The sequence below is a fragment of the Rhinolophus ferrumequinum genome, chromosome 15, assembly GCF_004115265.2.
Source record: "Rhinolophus ferrumequinum isolate MPI-CBG mRhiFer1 chromosome 15, mRhiFer1_v1.p, whole genome shotgun sequence".
Lineage (NCBI taxonomy): Eukaryota > Metazoa > Chordata > Mammalia > Chiroptera > Rhinolophidae > Rhinolophus > Rhinolophus ferrumequinum.
In genome coordinates, this window is record NC_046298.1 from 9,753,344 (window position 1) to 9,772,959 (window position 19,616).

A 19,616-nucleotide genomic window follows, 5' to 3' on the forward strand; every position below is an offset into this window, starting at 1 on the left:
GGACACAGACACAGTTTTGGGGGTGGGGGAGGTAAATACAGAAGAAGGAGGTTAATCTCTGGGACTGATCCCTGGGCAAAGGCATTGAACCCACTCCACAGAGAGGCCACTTGTCTGCCTAGTCTCTGCCCCTCGGATGTGGAGGGTGTGTTCTTGACTGCTCCCCTTGGCTTCTCCCCAGCTGACTTGTCCCCCTACTCACCTATCCTCAAGTTCACCTGCCCCCCAGCTCACCTGTTTCCTAGTTCACTTGTTTCCCAGCTCACCTCCCTACCCTGTCCCTGCAGGTCCGGCTCCTCATGGACTCCATTAGCCTCCAGCTGGGTACCAAGAACCTGTGGGGTTTGCTCGTGGGGCTTCTCAGCAAAGACCCAGAATGGCTGAGTGCCAAGGTGAAGTTCTTCCTCCCCAACATGGACCTGGGCTCCAGGACTGCAGCCCTAGACCTCACACAGAGAGTCATCCTACAACTCAGGGAACTGCGCAACCAAGGTTCGGCCACCTGGCAGGAATTCATCCACTGTGTGTGCATGGAGCTGGACGTGCCGCTCTACCTGGAGGTGCTGCTGCTGAGCACTTGGGGCCGTGGAGACGGTAAGGGCAGGCATGAGAGGGGCAAAGCAGCCTGCTAGACCCCGTGTGTGAGGAGCCAGAGGTCCAGGAAAGGCCGCGACTGACCTAAATCACACAGAGACAGTGTGGCCAAGTCAGGAACAAAATTCCCTGTTTCTGGACACTTCCCAAAGCAAATTCCCTAATGCCACCAAATCAGCTGGGGACCTGGAGGACTCTTCCCACCTGGTATCACCGCAGTTGCCTAGAGAGGCAGGATGCATGGAGAGAAAGGACCAAGCGACTTCTTCCAGCCAGGAAATTCCAAATAGCGCATAATACCCAAGAGGTGTCTCCTTGCCATGGGGTCAGAAGTGGCCACAGGGAGAGCGCTCTGACCTCTACTGATGGGAAGGCAGATTGAATCAGTTTGGTTCAGTGGGCGTTTCTTGGGTACCTTGTGTTTACACAGCACTGTGGGGAAGCAGTGAAAACTTACTCAGCAACTCTGCCACAGGCAGCGTGCAGGAAATGCAGCGGGTTCACCGTCTACACACGTGTGTATACACAGGTGCATGCATGTGCACAAACCACGCACCTGTGTACATGTATAAACACATGTGCACACACATATGTGTGCATGCACAAACCTACACACACACCCAGGTTTCTGCCTCCGGCTGCCTTCATGGCTCACCACCACCACTTGTGCCTTCCACAGATCGCTGAGTGTAAACTTTACTTTTCCCTTGCTGGCGACCCACCCTGAGGAATGAGCCGAGTCACATCAGGCCAGAGCCGGTCCCAGGAAATCCTACCACACTCTCATAGCATATTATACTCTCCCCTCTTTTTCAGAGCTTCCCAGTCATTTGGCAGCTGGGGAAGAAAGCCAACCTGAATCTCAGCTTCACCAAGGTGAGGCCGGGGGTTGGGGAGCAGGAGATGGGTGGTGGGTATGCCAGGTCCTCACGTCAAACCCAGACAAGGCTGCTGGTGGTTGATCACAGCCATTTCCCATACGCCATCCTCCTCATCCCCTGACCCATTTGCACATGTCCCCTGCCCCTCACCGTGGCTCCCAGCTCTCCCTCTGTGCCCCTCAAGGCTTTGACCTGTCCCAGGAGTCAAACCTGGAGCCTCCTGGGAGAGTCCGAATTGTCAGCCCTTGACACGGCCAGAATCCCTTATCTGGTTTCACTTGAAGAAGCCTGTTTTCACTTCCCCGTCTCCAAGCCTCAGGGCCTCATGCTGCAGCCCCCTAGACTCAGGCCCCTCACCATTTGGACACCTCGGGCCTGACACTGGTCCATGGACAGCCATCCATGGACACCCAGGGAGCTTCTGATTGATTTTCTGATGGAGCACAGAGGGGTCAACGATCAAATGGTGACCACCTCACCGATTCATGGACCACATTCTATTCTCAGAAACTTTTTTTTTCTTTCTTTCTTTTTTTTTTTTATGGTAGTCAGATACACACAACATAAAATTTACCATCTTAACCTTTCCCCCCATCTTAACCATTTGTAAGGGTATAGTTCAGTAGTATTAAAAATACTCGCGTTCTACAATTGTCACCACCGTCCATCTCCATAACTCTTTTCATCTTGTAAAACTGAAAACTCTATATCCATTAAACGATAGCTCCCCGTTTATCCCTCTCCCCAGCCCCTGGTAACCACCATGTTACTTTCTTTTTTATGGTTTTTGACTAAGTTCCTGTATAAGTGCTATCATTTTGTGACTGGCTTATTTCACTTAGAGTAATGTCTTCAAGGTTCATTCTTGTTGTAACATGTCAGAATTTTCTTCCTTTTTAAAGCTGAATAATATTCCAATGTATGTATATACCACATTTTGCTTATTCGAATATTTATCCACCGATAGATATTTGGATTGTTTCCACATTTTACCTATTGTGAATAATGCTACTATGAACATGGCTGAACAAATATCTCTTCAAGACCCTACTTTCAATTGTTTTGAGTATATATTCAGAATTCAGGGTCTTAAGGTAGTTCCATTTTTACTTTTTTGAAGCATACTTCTTTCCACAGCAGCTGCACCATTTTACATTCCTACCAACAATACACAAGGGTTCCAATTTCTCCACATCTTTGCCAAGTTAATGGAAAAGCTTTCAGTCTTTTACAATTTAGTATGACGTTCACAGTGGATTCAGAACCATTATTTCTATAGATGTATGGACTTTTTTCTTTCAGGCGTACATGGCAGTAATATCAGACTTTCACAGAAAACATCTACCCTATAATCCCAGCTCCCCAGCAAAGCAAAACTGTTTGTCCTGGTCCCTGGTCCCTTCTGGCCCTTCTCATTGAGCTGTCTTCACTCAGTCCCTAAGTGGGGATACACTTGTCTGCCTGCTGCCTATTTGTGGATTGGAACTCCCTAAAGGTGCTGGGTTCCTCCTCAGCCCCCAAACCTCACCCCTTACTCTTTCCTTCATTCTTTGCAGGCCTCAAGCGGCCTCATCAGAGCTGTGGGTCCTCACCCTGCCCAAAGCAGTACAAGAAGCAGCAGCAAGGTGGGTACCAAGGCGGGAGGGACTCAAACATAGGGATTGGATTGCCTGGAGGCCAGGACACAGATCCTGGACTCTGTCCCCTGCTGACAAGCCTTCAAGGGCCTAGGGACTCTTGTATTCCAAGCTTCCATGAAAGAAAGATTGGAAGTCCTGAGTGGGTGGAGGAGAGGGCTGAGTCTGGCAAGGAGAGGCCTCCCGTAACAGGCCACAAGAGGGCTTTTCCAGAGATGGCTCAGCTGAAAAGCTAGAATTATCCCAGTAGGTTGCTGCTTCACCATCCAGCCTCTTACAGCGACACCCCATGTCCTGAGGGTTAAGGGGGCCCCAGAGAGGTGACCAGCATTACCTCAGGCCTAGGACCTCATTGGCCAATTTAATGGTGAACAGGATACCAGGGAGAAACCCCCCATCCAAGGCAGAAGCCCTTTGGGGCCCATGGAGACACATAGGGGCTGCTGAAGACCAGCCAGGCCAAGGGGAGTAAAGGAGACAGAACTCGCCTCTCTACCTGTTGTCCAGAAGACTCCTTGTTCTCGACCAGTTGTCCCAACCCCCATGGCCATAGCCAGAGGATTCACAGGCGGTCAGAGGATTCACATTGCTATAATATGTACCTCTGCCTCAGGCCCCCCAGCGGGGGGCTCCCAGTGTCCCCCAACAGTGGCTCCAGTCCTTTCCCAAGCTCTCCCAATGATCCAGGAATTAAAATGTCAGGACCTGGCACCAGAGGGGCCCAACACCCACAGTTCTGATTAGTCCGTGCCTGGGCCTACAGGTTGTTAGCGCTCTGGGCATTGCAGAACCGATATTGGGGAGGGGCACAGTTTACTCAGATATCCCGGTAAGAGATTATTCCCATAAGATGTTGCAGAGGAAGTACTCTTTTTCCCCTCCCTCATCTTAGGGAAAACTTGACACCACCAGGTTGCTATAAAACAGAGCCATGATCCACACTTGCTCATTCAGACTGCCCTGCGTGAATGGCTGCCAGAACCTCTGCTTCTGTAGCACCAATTCCTTCTAGGGATTTGGGTGCCACAAGAGCCCCTGTGTGCCCTGGCCTCTCCCCGCTCATACAGCCACAGCTGAGGCTACAGGCACCCCACAGCCAGTACTGGGGTGAGGGAATCTGGGGGCCGGGAGGCCTCATGCCCTCATGCCATCTCCATACCCCCTGCAGAGCTGGCCAAGAGGTACCTGCAGCATCTGAGGACTTCTGCCCTGCAGCACTATAGCGGCAAGCTTTCTGGGCCAGGACAGCCCCTCACCTTCCACCAGGCCTACGTCCCCCCAATCCTGCAATGGGGCCGAGCCACAGCACCCTTCGAGACTCAGGAGGGGGCCACTATGGGGGGCTCCAAGGCAGAAGACGGTGCCGACATGAGTATCCGGGACCTCTTCAACACGAGGACTGACAAGGGCCCACACGTGGTGGTGCTCCTGGGGAAGGCCGGCATGGGCAAAACCACGCTGGCCCACCGGCTCCGCCAGAAGTGGGCTGATGGCCAGCTGGACCGTTTCCAGGCCCTGTTCCTTTTTGAATTCCGCCACCTCAACCTGATTACGGGTCTCTTGACGTTGCCCCAGCTCCTTTTTGATGTGTATGTGAGCCCCGAGGCGGGCCGCAAGGCTGTCTTCCAGTACCTGGAAGAGAATGCTAATGGCGTCCTGCTCATCTTTGATGGGCTGGAGGAGGCCCTCCACCCCTGTTCCAGCAAGGAGACTGGAGGTCCCGAAGCCCCAGGTCCAGCCCTCAGCCTCTTCTCCAGCCTCTGCCATGGGACCCTCCTGCCCGGCTGCTGGGTCATGGTTACCTCCCGTCCAGGGAAGCTGCCAGCTTTTCTGCCCACAGACGCAGCCACTGTCCACATGTGGGGTTTTGATGGGCCGCGGGTGGAGAAGTACATGGGCTGCTTCTTCAGGGACCAGCCGTCCCAGGAGGCAGCCCTAGCAGAGCTGCGAGCAAACGGACATCTCCGGAGCATGTGTGCGGTGCCTGCCCTGTGCCGAGTCGCCTGCCTCTGCCTCCACCATCTGCTGCCGGGCAGCTCTCCAGGCCAGTCCTCGGCCCTCCTGCTCACTGTGACTCAGAACTATGTGCAGATGGTGCTTGCCCTCAGCCCCTCTGGGCACCTGGATGCTGAGTCCCTGCTGGGCCTCGGTGAGATGGCCCTGAGGGGCCTGGAGACCAGGAAGGTTATCTTCTCTACAGAAGACATTGCTTCATCCGTCATGGCCTTCGGGACTTCCCTCGGCCTGTTGCACTCCTTCTGCATCTGCACAGGCCCTGGGCACCAGGAGGAAGGCTTTGCCTTCACCCACCTCAGCCTGCAGGAGTTTTTTGCTGCCCTGCACCTGATGGCCAGCCCCAAGGTGGACAAAGACACACTCACCCGCTATGTCACCCTCAATTCTCGCTGGCTGCTGCGGACCAAAGCTAGACTGGGCCTCTTAGACCACCTCTCCACCTTCCTGGCGGGTCTGGCATCCCGCGCCTGCCATCCCTTCCTCAGCCAACTGACCCAGCAGGATAAGGTGTGGGTGGGCGCTAAGCAGGCTGCAGTTGTTCAGGCATTGAAGAAGTTGGCCACCCGCAGGCACACGGGACCAAAGGTTGTAGAGCTATGTCACTGTGTGGGTGAGACCCAGGAGCCTGAGCTGGCTGGTCTCATGGCCCAAAGCCTCCCCTACCAACTTCCCTTCCACAATTTTCCATTGACCTACGTTGACCTGGCTGCCCTCACCAACATCCTGGGGCACAGGGATGCCCCTATCCACCTGGATTTTGAGGGCTGCCCCCTGGAGTCCCGCTGCCCTGAGGCCCTGGCAGGCTGTGGGCAGGTGGAGAATCTCAGGTAAGAGGAAGGGCAGGGCAGGAGCGGGGAGGACCAGGGAGGGAGCTGGGCTCCTGGGAGAGTAGAGAGTCTGGCAGCCTCCTGCTGAGGGAGACTGGGTAAGACATACCAGAGCAGGTAGGCCCTTTCAGCATCCTCGTCTGGGACACAGTGAGGAAGCTCCATGCCTCACCAGGACCTCTGGGGTCCAGTCAGATCTCCTCATGTCATGGCTTCCGACTCAGTCTCTCTCTCTCAGTCATGGGCTGGAACCCGTGATCCAGGCTGTGCTGCTAGAGGCTCTTTAATTTCCGGCAGGTTATCTAACTTCTCAGCCTGAGTTCCTTCATCCCTAAAATGAATCAATAATAATACCTACTTCATAGGGTTTGTGCAAGAATGAGATGAGATAATGCATAAAAACCACTTCTTAGCACAGTTCCCGTACACAGTAAAGGCTCAAAATGTGTAGTAGCTAGAGAAAAGGCTAGACTGCAGTAACAAAGAACCCCCCCCCATGCCCTCAAACATATAGTGGATTAAATAATGTATCATTTTATTTCACTCTCATGGAAGACTCAGATCCAGGTCAGTGGGATGGCTCAACTCCATGTGGTCGTGCAGGTCCCTTCCATTGTTGCCCTGTCATCTACTTGGGCATCTTGAGCTGCATGGTCAAATTTGGGTCATTGCCATGTCTGTGATCTAGCTTGGGGGAAGGGAAAGAGAGATCATGGATTAGACTAACAAATATGTTAAAGCTCAGTCCTAGTCAAGTGGTGAGAACATAGTCATATGGCCACATTGAGCTGCAAGGGAGGCTGGGAAATGCCATCTCAGGCTGGGAAACCATGTTCCCAACTATATATAGATCTACAAGTGGAGAATGGGTTTCAGTGGACACTTAGCAGTCCCCATAATATGTATTTGTTACTCCTACCACCATTACAACAGCAACAACTGTTACTAGTACTATTAACATTACCGTTTTCAGTTCCATCTGTCAGAGGAGGGGGCGGTCATGACCTCTAAGCCCTGCCCAGAATTGATCCTCTGCCATCTTGCCTCTTTCTATGGCAGTTTTAAGAGCAGGAAGTGTGGAGATGCCTTTGCAGAAGCCCTCTCCAGGAGCTTGCCAACAATGGGGAGCCTGAAGAAGCTGGGGTGAGCCAGGGCTTGGAACCAAGAGGGATCCTCAACCAGGAATGTCTGGAACTCTCCTCCCTTCCCTCAACCCTACACAGGGCAGATTCCGGGCCTACCCCCTTCCCATCACCATTTCTCTCCACCATCTTTGCTTACCCTGCAGGTTAACAGGAGGTAAGATCACTGCCCGAGGCATCAACCACCTGGTGCAGATTTTGCCCCTCTGTCCACACCTGGAAGAGGTCAGGTGAGTGATCTCCAGGGGGCTCACTGGCTGGGGGAAGAGGTCACTGCACAGGTCCTGAACGTTCTACGAGGATTTGACCAGTAGGGTTTCAATGACTCATAATGGCAGCATCAGTCCAAGAACTGGTTGGGGCTGGATCCAAACAAAATCCCAAGAGCAATGCTTCTCTCAACTATTCTGGGCCATCTTGAAGAAGCTTGCATTTTGAGGCCCCCTTCCCTCTTTCTGTGACCCTGAGAGAAGGGATGGCAGTGTATGGGCGGGTGGCGGGCACTGTGGGTACACGTAAACGCATGAAGCACACACATACCTTCATATTCATGCACATATGTGTGCACACTTGCCCTTGTCCGCTCACCTACGTGTATGTCTCACATACATGCACATTCATAGGTGTGCACATGTGCAGGACACATGCGTGCACACTCAGACCCACATACACGTCTAAGGACATATGCACAAATATAGTCCTGCTCTGTGTCTGATGAGTGGCCTGAGAAGGGTGGGGCCACGGTGCCTCCTCAGCAGCTCCCTGGCAGAACCACTGCTGGCTGGCACCTGTGTGAGATTTAGGAAACGTACCCCGTCATCCAGGTAGATGCAGCCCAGCACCAGAGGGCACCGCTGGCTGAGTGGAGCATTAGCTGGCCCACAGCTCTGCTCTGTCCCTTCTACTCAGTGTCTGTGCATGATCACTCTAGGTGATGGGAGAAAAGATTAAGGCCACTCTTCAATAATCAGGAAAGAAATGTAAATGTCAAGGAGTTCAGTATTTCCTAACGTTTTTCCTGACTGGCGTGATCCTGTGCAACGTGCCCTCACACACTTCAGGTCTTCTCTCCCTCCAGCTAGGAACCCAGGCAGGGCTGGGTTGTGGACTCCATTTGACAGGCGGGGAATGTGAGATCAGAAAGGAATGTGCCTGGCCTAGGGCTCTGGGTGAGTCGGGAAGCAGCATCTTCTGCGTCCCTGTCTAGACTGCTCATCACCTGGGCGCCAAAAGGCCCTGATCAACTTGGGCCTCAGGCACATTCCACACATTGGCCTGAGAGCAGAGTGCTGGGTCTCCTCCTCTCACCTCATGAGACCGTCGTAGTCCACCATCTGGATCCTTTGGGCCACCAGGCAGGAACTCCCCCATAGGGACTGAATGGGAACAGAAGTGAGGCCAGCAAAGGGTCTTTCCTCCTAGCTGGGCCTGTTGGATACCATGGAGCAGGTCACCAACTCCTGCTGAGCCCATCTTGTGTCTCCTCCATGAGGGCGGACATGCTTGTCACCTGCTACCTGGGGCTTCTAAGTGCCCCCACCCCAGGGCTGAGGGATTGGGCCTTGTTCTCCCTGCAGCTTTCAGGACAACCAGCTCAAGGACCAGGAAGTGCTGGACATCGTGAACGTCCTCCCTCACCTGCCACGGCTCCGGAAGCTTGAGTAAGCTATCTTTTCACCACGCCTACCTGAGTCACCCTCTTCCCTTGGAGAGCAAAGGTCTGGGGCCCATGAGATAGGGTACGCACTCCTGACACTTTTGCCACAATCACGCAGCCTGAGCCGCAACAATGTCTCCATGTCGACCCTACTCTGCTTGACAAAGGTGGCAGTTGCCTGTCCTACCGTCAGGACGCTGCAAGTCAGGTGAGCAGGAGTGGGAGCCTGGTCTTCAGGGTCTTGAGAAATGGGGAAGGGATGGGAAAAGGAGGAAGACCCTAGTTTGCAACAGACATGCTTGAGTCTGTTTTATTCAGATCAATATGTCCAGAGCCTAGCTCACACCTGGCACCTGGTACTCAACAAGTAGTGAATGAATGGAAAAATGGATGGATGGATGGATGGATGGAAGGAAGGAAGGATGGATGGGTGAATGGATAGATGGAAGACTGAATGAACAAACTGACAGACAAATGAAGCAATGAATCAACAAATCTAAGAAGCACCGGTATCGCTGAAGGCTTGCGCCATTTGTCGCTCTCCGTAGTGCTGAAGTAGCGTTGCCTGTTTGGATCACGGGATAGGTTAAGTGCTAAACCTCTTAATCCTAAAACACGGTAACTGCTATAAAATCTCTCAGCGTTCTTCATTTGTATTGTCTTTCTTGTAAAAGTTGTTTTCCTGACTTTCTAAAACACTCAGGGTTCATCAAACAATGACCCGGTCACAATTTCACATGTCTGATCTGGAGCACTCTTGCCAGTTCTATTGTTCCTCTCAGCTTTCTCTGGCTGTTTGGGGCAGAAGGGGTGCGCAGGGAGGGAGTGATAGGCTGCTTTCCAGTCCACGGGTTTCATGGCTCTGTGTCTGGCCCTGCAGGAATGCGGACCTCATCTTCCTTCTCTCCCCGCCCGTGGAGACAGCGGCAGAGATACGAGGGTAAGAAGTTAGGGAGGGAGTGGGTCTGGGCTCATCCTGAGAAGTGATCTGGGCTCAGGCAGTTGTGGGGGAAAGATGGCCAAGGGAGGTTAGGAAGAGTTGGATGTGGGGATTCTTGCTGCTGCTGCCCTGAGAAATGACTTACTTCTCGAGTTGGCAAAGGCCTTTGGCTTCCCCTACTGTCTCGGAGCCACATCTGGCTTCTGTGGTGAGGGAGTACCCCAAGGTCTCAGAGGGAGTCAGATCCTTAGGGAGGGCATGAAGATACTGTTGGGTTGGCATTACTGTGCAAGGAAAGCTTTTCTAACCGGAAAAAAAAAAAAGGAAGGCAATTATGGCACCGACAGCTTAGAGTTGTTCTAAGAATTAAATGAATTAATATATTTAAAGTGCTTAGAACATTGCTGGCATCCAGTTGGCACCTGAATGCTGACTATGCCAGCCTTGCATGAATTCCAGCTTGGTCAGTCCTCGATGGGCAAAGAAAGGGAAGCTGCCTTCCCATGAAAGAATGTTCCGGTCGTGCTTCCCCACACACCCACCCTCTCAGCTGAGCCTCAGGGACAGGTGAAGGTGTATATCCTTGGGCGAGTCCTTTCCCTGCTCTGAGCCTCAATGTTTTCACCCATACAATGATTCGGTAGGACCACTGTCCTTTTACCCTCTGACTTTCTGGAGTTGTTGGTGCCCAACATAATAGCTACATGTGGCTATGTACATTTAAATTAAGTAAAAGTAAGTAAAATGGACATTTTCGTTCATTAGTCACATCAGCCACATTTCAGGTACTCCATCGCCATGGGAAGCTAGTGGCTCCCAAAGTGGATGGCACAGATACAAAATATTTCCATCACCGCAGAAAGTTCTGTTGGACAGCACTGATCTTGTAGTCTGTGCTCACAATGTCCCACGTTCTCTGCAGTCCCTAGCCATTGCCTGGCCCAGTGGAAGAGAGCCTGGAGGTGCCCTGGCTTCCCACAGCCTGGACCCACATACAGTCCATGCCCCCGGCCTTCTGAACCATAGATGGCACATCTACAAATGGACACTGTTGCATCTTAGCTAATAGCTGCTTCTTTTTACTTAGCCCCAATTTTGTGCCTGTGGTGGGCCCTGGATCATATATCAACTTACATTCAATCTTACATTCACTCTGTGTGTTAGATGTTATCATTCCATTTTAGAAAAGAGAAAATGGAGGCTCAGAGGGGTGGAGTGACTTGTCCAAGACCACACAGCTATATATGGCAGAGCCAGAATTTGAGTAAATATTCCATTTGACCTCAAACCTTTTGCTCCTGCTGCTTTGCTGAATAGGACCTGCTGCACCTACAAGTAACCATCTTTGTCACTTATTCACTGTGGGTCATGCTAAAGAGAGTTCAGCCCCTAGAACCCAAGAGAAGAGCCTGGATTTCTGAGCCCAGACCAATGTTGCATTTGTTCTTGCCAGAGCCCCAGACCTACAGAAAAATGCCAGCCAGAGGGAAGAGGTTCAGAGCAGAAGCCTGGCACTCAGGTACCTCAGTGGGATCCATTGCCTTCAGGGGAGGGATGTGATATCGGGGGAGGGTACCTTTCCAGAAGAGGTAGAGCAGGGGCAGGGAGGACAAAGGGAAAAGCCGACATGGGCAGAGAAAGGACATGGATAACCCATCCTGGCCTGAAGAAGGAACATCTGGCGTAACAACAGCAATAATGGCGATCATTTAATGGATCCTGGCTATGGGTTTGGCACTATGCTATTTTATATCCATTACCTCATGGTAATTCTTTTGAAAATGCTGCAAAGTGCACATTATTCCCAGTTGATAGAGGAGGAAGCTGAGTCTCAGATAGGTTAAGTGCCTTGCCCAAGATTGCCCAGCTACTGAGAAGCAGGGCCAGGATTCGACCTCGGTATGTCGACCTTCTGGCTCGCCCAGCTCCCACGCCTGGCCGCAGGGCTAGGACCTAGGGGAGGCATAGTGTAGCTTCTTGCCCTGAGCCCGTATGTCCCCCACCCCAGGCTGCAGAATTGTCAGCTCACAGTCAATGATGTGGAGATGCTCATAGCCCAGCTCCGGGAAGGTCCCCACCTGGATGAAGTAGAGTGAGTACCATGAGAAGCCCTGGGGCAGGAGACAGGAGGGGAGGGCAGGGCAGTGTAGGAAGGGCCTCAGCTCTGGGTGGGTGGTGTGGGGAAGGGCATGCGGCCTGGCTAAGAGTGAGGGGCAATCAGATTGTTGTAACAGCGACCACTAGTTAGCACTGCCCTGTACCAGGTGTATTTACAGTATCCTCTCATTTAATCCTCGCATCTCTATGACGTAAGTACCGTTACTATGCACATTTTATAGAGGAGGAAATGAAGCCACAGAAAGGTAAGTTTGCTCAAGGTCACACAGCTAGGTCCAGGCTAGGATTCCAGTCAGTCTGACTCCCAGCCGTAGTCTGTAAGCACCATCTCTGAGATCTGCAAAGCAGAAATCTCACCACATCGAGGTCTGTCTTCCAAAGCACAGCACTCGGAGTCCCCGTATCCTATCCTCCGCCCAGAGTACAGGGAGGTGACCTTTTCTTTTCTGGCTGGAGGAATCCCCATGGTGCCCAGCTCCTGGGCAGAGACTTTGAGAGAAGGACTTGGGGATTGGTGGGGGTCGTTATGTTGCCAAGAGGGGCCCCTGCCAGGACCATCCCAGGGAACCAAATGGGTGTGAAGGTGGAACGATGCAATGACAGCGTGTGTTTGGAGGTGAGGGGCCCCACCCCAACGTGAGATGGATGGGGTGAGGGCCGCTTTGGGGACCAAACCATGAGCCTTGACCTGTTCCGGAGAACCAAAACAGGATTAGAAAAGGTGGTTTTTACCAAACATATACTTCCACCCACCTTACCACCACTGAGCCTGCCTCTCCGTCAGTGCTCTCACCTGTAGTAAAAGACCCATCACCCGCCTGGTTACACAGACCAGACACCTCTCAGCTGCCTTTCCCTCCCCGCTTAGCCAGTCCATCCTGAGTCAACCTACTTCCTGCATAGCTCTCAAAACCATCCTCGTTTCATCCACTTCCCTGGCCTAAACCACTCCCATTTCTTACCCAGGATGACCCATCAACCTCCTCACTAGGTTCCCTGCTTCCACCCTGGCCACTTCTACCTGGCAGAGAGTGAACTGCGTTTCTCTCCTGTCAGCCTCCTTCGATCCTTCCCGCTGCTCAGAATACAGCCAAATCCTAAAATCCCGTGTGATCCAGAACCCTGCTCCCAACCCCCCGGCCCCAGCCTGCTCACTTAGTGTTAGACCCAGACACACGGGCTCTCTTTCCGGTCTTCAAATGTGCTACGTCACAGAGCCTTAGAATATGCTGTTCCCACAACCCCATCTCCCTCCCACCCCTACCTTCTGAACTCCTAGTTTTTCTGGCAAGTAGCTCACGCATCGGGGAAGCCTTCCCTGATCCCCAGACTAGGTCAGAAGCCCCTATCATCATGGGGTTTATCACAAGAAGCAATTATGTAAGTTGCAACATAAAGAAGCAGTTGAGAGCAGGGCCTTAAAGTCAGGCTGTCTGGGTTCGAATCCCAGGCCCACCTTTGAGCAAGTGCCCTAACCACTCTGTACCCCAGTATGTTCACCAGTAGGACGAGGGTAACAGTAGTGCCTACTTCTTAGGGTTGTATGAGGATTAAATATCCAATACTGTAGTAGCACCTGGGACAGTGCCAGGCTCGTAGCATGCGGTCTTTCAGTGTTCATTATGTTTCAGGCTCACTTATTGGAGTGATGCTTTGACTAAAGTCAGTGAGGGACTTCGTGAGTGCTGAGGGTTGAGGGGGGACCCCACCCAGCAGCTCAGGGCATCGCGCCCCTCTGTCTCAGCCTCTCAGGGAACCAGCTGGAAGATGAAGGCTGTCGCCTGATGGCAGAGGCTGCACCGCAGCTGCACATCGCCAGGAAGCTGGAGTGAGTTGTCCACCCCACTGTTCAGTGACAGGGAGGGTCCTGGAGGGCCCCAGCTGGTCCCTGCCACCCCTGATCCCCGCGCCCACAGTCACCCGAAATAGTGCTGCTCCGCCACCACCCTTGCTTTCTCCCAACTCCCGTGAAGTTGGGGTGACTCAGCCATGCCTTGCCCTTGCCTCTGGCATGAACCCCTTGTTCCCGTTATGAAAACCCCTTGCACATGTGGAATGTGTCCCTTGAACATCAGTGGCCTGGGTTCTACCTTGTCCTTACAACAGCCCTGGGGTGGAGTGCTGCATTGAGGCAGCATGGGGGTGTTGGATTGGGATGTTGGGGTGAGAAGTGGTGTGTTAGGGTGGGGTACAGTGTTGGGGTGTAGGGGTGGGTTGTTGGGTAGTGAGATGGAAAGAGAGGGTATTACACTGTTGGGTGTGCTACGGTGTTGCATGGTGTGGAGTGGGGGTGGTGTGGGGTAGCATGTGTGGGGGTCTTAGCATCAAGTGTGGGTTGGGGTGGGGGTGTGTTGAGGTTGGGTGACAGTGGTTGGAGCCTTGGCTTTCTATTTGAATCCTAGCTCTGTCATTTAGTAGCTTTGTGACCCTGGGCAAGTAATTTAACCTCTCTGAGCCTCAGTTTCCCCATTTGTTAAATGCGATTAAAATGGTGGTTATTTTATATACCAGGAAACTGAAGCTCAGAGAGGTGAAAACAGTGAGTTGGTTCTTATCGCACCTGCTGGAGAACTTTATTCTCTGAGTGGGGCAAGGGGGTCATAGATCTCTTGGTTCACCACATGGGCCAGAATCCTTTGAGACCACCCTGATTCAGGATCCAGGGCATCCCAAGAGTGACAGCTAGCAAGTGGCTGAGCCTGAAGGAGGGGCTTGGAGCTGTGTTGGGCTGGGGACTTCAGCTGCCTGCTGCTAGCTGCCTTCCTCCTCCCCGCAGCCTCAGCGATAACGGGCTCTCCATGGCCGGGATGCTCTCTGTGCTGAGTGCCGTGAGCACGAGCCGGACCCTGGCAGACCTGCACATCAGGTGAGAGCTCCCAGTGGGCTGCCATCCCCCATGGCCACCCATCATTCTCTCTAAGTCCTGGGAATTCTCGTTGGCCCAGGCCTTTGGGACCTGCAGATGCTCCCGCTGCCATGCCCAGATCTCCTGGACAGTCTGTGCACCTGTTCCCAGCGGCTGCAGGTGTCGGCCACTCACAGCTTGTACCTCCTCTGGAGAACTTCCCTGGACCGATAACTGATGTGTTACACTCCTCCCTAGCCGCCCCAGCTAGGAATGGCCAGTGACAGAGGCGGAGGTGTAACCCTCCAGCTCGTTTGTCTCAGATGGGATCAGCTTTTGGTGCCATTCACGCTCCCACGCTCCCTGTGGGATCAGGCTGAGGACCTGCCCTGTTCTGCTTCCTTTGGTCCCTTACTGGTTTCTCCTGAGAGAGGGCCCTCAGTACATCACGTGCACAGGTGACCAAGTGACATGTGAGCCCCTGCCCCATGCACAGGCTGAGGCTCTGCTGCTGGGGAACCTAACCTAGGACAGGGCCCAACCTGATTTCTGTAAGTCTCAGTACTCAGTCTGGGGAGCCGAGGACAGATGCTAATCAATATCAACACAGTCCCCACCCGGGGGACTCTCAGCTGTGTAAGGTGGTCCCTGCTGTAAACACCCCTCCAAGGGAACAGAGACCGGCTTCACCCAAAAGGAGGATTAGAAAACCTCAGTTCACTGTATGTAATGATGCCATAAAGGGTCCCTAGTGAGTTCCAAATGACACTCCATTCACTTCTAGGAATTTATACTAAAGAAATCACCGTGATTGTGCAAATACATTTAGCTGCGGCGATGTTCACTTCGGTATTGGTTATAATAAGGAAAAAATGGAAATAACTTAATGTTTAACAGTAGGATGTTAGTTAAATAAACTAGGTTGCCTCGAGAGAGAACCGATGGAACCCTGATTGGGCTGCAGCTTTAGTATGAAGGAATGACTGTGGTATATGACGTGACATAAAAATTTTAATTCATCATTTTTATAATAAAGCTTTCATACATACTCAATGGTAGGGAGAATGGTATAATGAAGACCCAGTTCCCACCAATAATTATCAACATTTTGTCACCGTTGCTTCATCTGTCCCTTGAAAATCTAATTTTTAAAAAAGAATTTGTCATTTTAATCCCAGTTTTTAAGGAAAAAACAAAACATTCACTGCATTAAAAAAAAAAACAAAAAACAGAAGACTTGAAGGACCCTCTCCAAAATGTCATCAGTAGTAACTGATATGTGGAAGAGCTTGTGGGTGATTTTTCTTTATTTTCTTTTTATTCTATTGTATTTTCTAAGTTCTCCATAGGGATGAAGTATGTCTTTTTAATGAGAAAACACATGTAAGGTTCAGTTTTCAAAGGCGAGGTCAGAGATACACCGGCTGTAGGTGTGGACTCTCGTGTGGACGCTCAGTGTCTGTCCTGACCTGGCAGTGACCTCACCCTGCTGGGGTGAGTCCCCTCAGCCAAGGGTGCCACCCGAAAGCGGAGGGTTTCAGCCTGAGGCTCACACCAGAGAGCCGGCAGAACTGTTCTTTCAAGGACTTGCCAGGAAACAAGGGCTGATAAGTTTGTGAAATCTCTGTAGCAGAAAGAATTTAGGCCCCTGGAAGTTCAGCGAAGTCAGAGGACAGTCAAAGGAAGTGGCTGCTCTAGAGGCAGGGGGATGGCACCTTAGAGTTCTCTCCAGGCCAGGCTAAAAAAGGACATGGAAGCGGGGACCCCATGCGCCTCTTGACTCCTCTCTCTCTCCTCTCCACAGCCTCAAGTACAAAACTGTGGTCCTCATGTTTGACCCAAAGATGGAGGAGCAGGAGGGGAGCCAGGAGAGGTAAGAGAACGCCATCCCAGCCCCACTCTCGGCCAGGGCCATCTCTTCCCTGACCTCCACAGCTGGACAGTACCACTCAAGTGCCACTTAAGTTCATGAAGGTTGAGGAAGCCAGCAGGCTCGGCAGGGGATGCAGCCCTAAAGGGGAGTGTCAAAGTACAGCTGCCTTCCCATTTCTGAAGTGGTGCCTGAAGAGAGCCCTGGGATGCAGGATGGAAACTATATGCTGGGGCAGGGGTGGGGTACCCAGAGAACAAGGCCCTTCAGCCTAAACCGAGAGGATTGCCTGGACTGTAGCTCTGATTTTGGTCAGAACTTCTGGCTCCTTCTGGCCTGAGGACCCTCTGGGGGTGTCTGCCTCCTCCAGGGTGCCTTCCTGGATTGTGCTAGCCTAGCACACGGACAGAGACTCAGCTCTTAGCTCCTCAGTGTCCACCTGCAATGTCTTCTGTAGGGGAGCTTTTGAGGGCTTGCTTGGAGCTGAGGCTGACATCTCTGAAGGCACTGATGATGATGAGATTAATGGTAGGAACAGCCAAGGTTAATTGAGCACTTACTATGCACCAAGCACCAGACTAAGGCAGTTCACATATATTCTCCCAGTAAGAGGCTAAGTGATTTGTCCCAGGTCACACAGCCTGGAAGCGGAGGAGCCCAATTGCAACCAAGGTCTGACTGTCTCTGGGCCCCATATAGAGATTGGGTGGTGGGAAGTGAGGCTGAGGATGGACTTCGGAGATAGTGGATGAGGTGCTGGCTCAGCCTGGCCTTGGTGTGTGTCCCTGCAGCGTTCTGTTTCTTGACAGGCTGATGGCCCAGATGCCCTTTACGCTGTCCCTGTGCTTCCCAAACATCAGGTACAGTAATGACCTGCAGGCCCCTGGTGTGGTCCCAGCCCCCTCCCTTCCTCTTCACAAAGCCTGGCCCCAGGCCCCCGGTCCCAGGTGCTCCCTGCATGGCATGACCTGCTGTATCCAGGAGTTGTGGCCTGGCTTCCCTGCTTCCCACCTCCCCTGCCCAGCCACTGCAGGCAGGGCTCACATGGCAGCCCCCTTAGTCACCTTCCCCGCCCAGGGACCACCCTCCTCTTAGCTTCCCTGACTTCCAGCAGCGGAGGGGTTGTGGGAATGCTGGATGGAGAGGATGGGGAACATGTAGCCTCTTCTTTCCTGATCCTGGGGCCTGGGCCTGGGGCCTCAGGTCAGCCCCCCAGGGTTCCCATCAATACTGTTCTGGCCCTCTTCCTTATTCTCTGTCCCTCCCTCCCTGTCTCTGTCCCTCCCTCCCTGTCTGTCTCTCATTCCTTGTTTCTCTCTTATTTTCTGTTTCTCTCACATTTTCTGTGGTCCTTTGTTCATTCTCTGTCCTCCTCTGGCACCATCTGTGTGTGTGTCTGTCTTTCTGTCTGTCTGTCTGTGTGTCTCCTCTCTCTTTTACCTCTGTGTCTGTCCATCTTGGTCTCCCTCCCTCTCTGTGTCTCTGACTATCTGGTTCTTCTCTGCCTGTGTGCGATATTTTATCTGTATGTTGGTCCGTCTTTGTTTATCTGGGTACCAAATGCATCTCCGTCCCTCCCCTGCAAACCTGGTTCTCTGCCTGTGTGTCTGGGGTGGCGGGCCACTCTGTCCTTCGTTCGGTGGGGCAGGGCTATAGGGCTGTGGTTCTGCCCTCCACAGGCTGACGCACTGTGGCTTGCGAGCAGAGCACCTAGAGCAGCTCTGCACAGCACTGGGAGGAAGCTGCCGCCCCAGTCACCTTGAGTGAGTGGCTATTCCTGGAGGGCGGGTGGGTGTTACTGGAGGGCGGGTGGGTGATCAGTCAGAGGGTGTTAGTGTGTTGGGTTTTGTTTTGCTTTTGAAGATTTAGATGGTCAGTTCTTGCTGCGAACAGGAACCCTATAGAGAATCTGGTGAAAGTTGTGCCTCTTCCCCCTAAAATACAGGTCCCCCACATTTGACACCCTCTGAAGCCCATCTCTGACCCCCCCCCCAAGGGTCACAAACCTCAGGATAAAAGCCCTGGGTGAGACCCCAGCTGATTGGCAGCCCAGGGTCGTGTCCCAGTTTCAAGAGAAGCTGAGTGACTGAGCGAGTGGGTGGAGAGACAAAGCTCCTGCCCGTCTCCATCCCCACCCTCCACTAACCTGTTCTCCCCCTGGCCCTGCCAGCTTATCAGGCAATGCTCTGGGAGATGAAGGAACAGCCCGGCTGGCTCAGCGGCTCCCTGGGCTGGGTGCTCTGCAGTCCTTGAAGTGAGTAGCTGACTGGGCCAAGTCTCTAAGGCTTGTGTTCATCAGAATGAGGGGATGTGGGGAGTGGGGGTGGTGTTCTCGGTTATCGGAAAGATTAAGTCAGAAAATGCATGTCGATGGCCCAGCCCAGCCCCTGATACGTAAGTGCTCCTCAGTAAAGGGTATGAATCTCATCAAAAAAGATACTGGCCTTTGTGACTCAATGTAGCTTCTGATTTAAGGTTTCACTTCTTGAACCAATCTCTGGGAATCCCAGGTTACCTGGGGTAAGGCAGGCATGGTGGGAAGTATAACCGATGAATGAAATGGCTGGCGGCCATTCTGGCCCTGGGGTGCAGGGAGGGGCTGTTTGATAGCGTGCGAGCTGAAAGACAGGGAGGGTTTGTACCCCACAGGACACCCACGCAGGGTACCCAGGGCACCTGGCAGAGAGAGGGAAGGTGTTCAGTACGGAAGGGAGGCTCTGGTAGGAGGCCAGGAACCCCCAGACTTTGCCTGTTGTCGACCAGAATTCCTGGGCCCCACAAGGCCGCTGTGTTCTTGGCTCCCACTACCCCCTGCCGCTCCACCCGAGCTCTTCTAGGCCTGTGAGAGGAGCCCCAGTGAGCACAGGCCTAGGTTCCTGGTGTGGCCTTGGGCAAGTGACATAACCTCTCTGAGCCCCTGGTTCCCAGTGAGTTAACACGTAAACTATAGAGGGGTGTATTTTGCCTACAGCCTTAGAATGAGGGCTGTGAGGGCCCTTCCTGCTCAGACAGTCTCACTGGGACGCTGGGAAGAACAGGAGGTTGCCTCAGTTGTTGTCCAGGGCCTGCACCTGGGTGGGGAGGAAGGC

The 19,616-nt window shown here is 52.8% G+C and overlaps 1 protein-coding gene across 1 annotated transcript in view; it reads left to right on the top strand.

The window, feature by feature from the left end:
• The window catches only part of NLRC5 (NLR family CARD domain containing 5), a 74,385-nt gene that overhangs the window by 22,564 nt on the left and 32,205 nt on the right, over positions 1-19,616 (top strand). The window contains exons 4-20 of the mRNA XM_033129495.1: positions 288-594; positions 1,411-1,470; positions 3,032-3,100; positions 4,281-5,955; positions 7,015-7,098; positions 7,244-7,327; positions 8,675-8,758; positions 8,873-8,962; positions 9,635-9,694; positions 11,148-11,213; positions 11,703-11,786; positions 13,557-13,640; positions 14,589-14,678; positions 16,462-16,530; positions 17,337-17,387; positions 18,207-18,290; positions 18,698-18,781. Coding sequence (XP_032985386.1) covers positions 300-594; positions 1,411-1,470; positions 3,032-3,100; positions 4,281-5,955; positions 7,015-7,098; positions 7,244-7,327; positions 8,675-8,758; positions 8,873-8,962; positions 9,635-9,694; positions 11,148-11,213; positions 11,703-11,786; positions 13,557-13,640; positions 14,589-14,678; positions 16,462-16,530; positions 17,337-17,387; positions 18,207-18,290; positions 18,698-18,781 — 3,113 coding nt within the window. The 5' untranslated portion in view covers positions 288-299. The remainder of the gene's footprint in view (positions 1-287; positions 595-1,410; positions 1,471-3,031; positions 3,101-4,280; positions 5,956-7,014; positions 7,099-7,243; positions 7,328-8,674; positions 8,759-8,872; positions 8,963-9,634; positions 9,695-11,147; positions 11,214-11,702; positions 11,787-13,556; positions 13,641-14,588; positions 14,679-16,461; positions 16,531-17,336; positions 17,388-18,206; positions 18,291-18,697; positions 18,782-19,616) is intronic.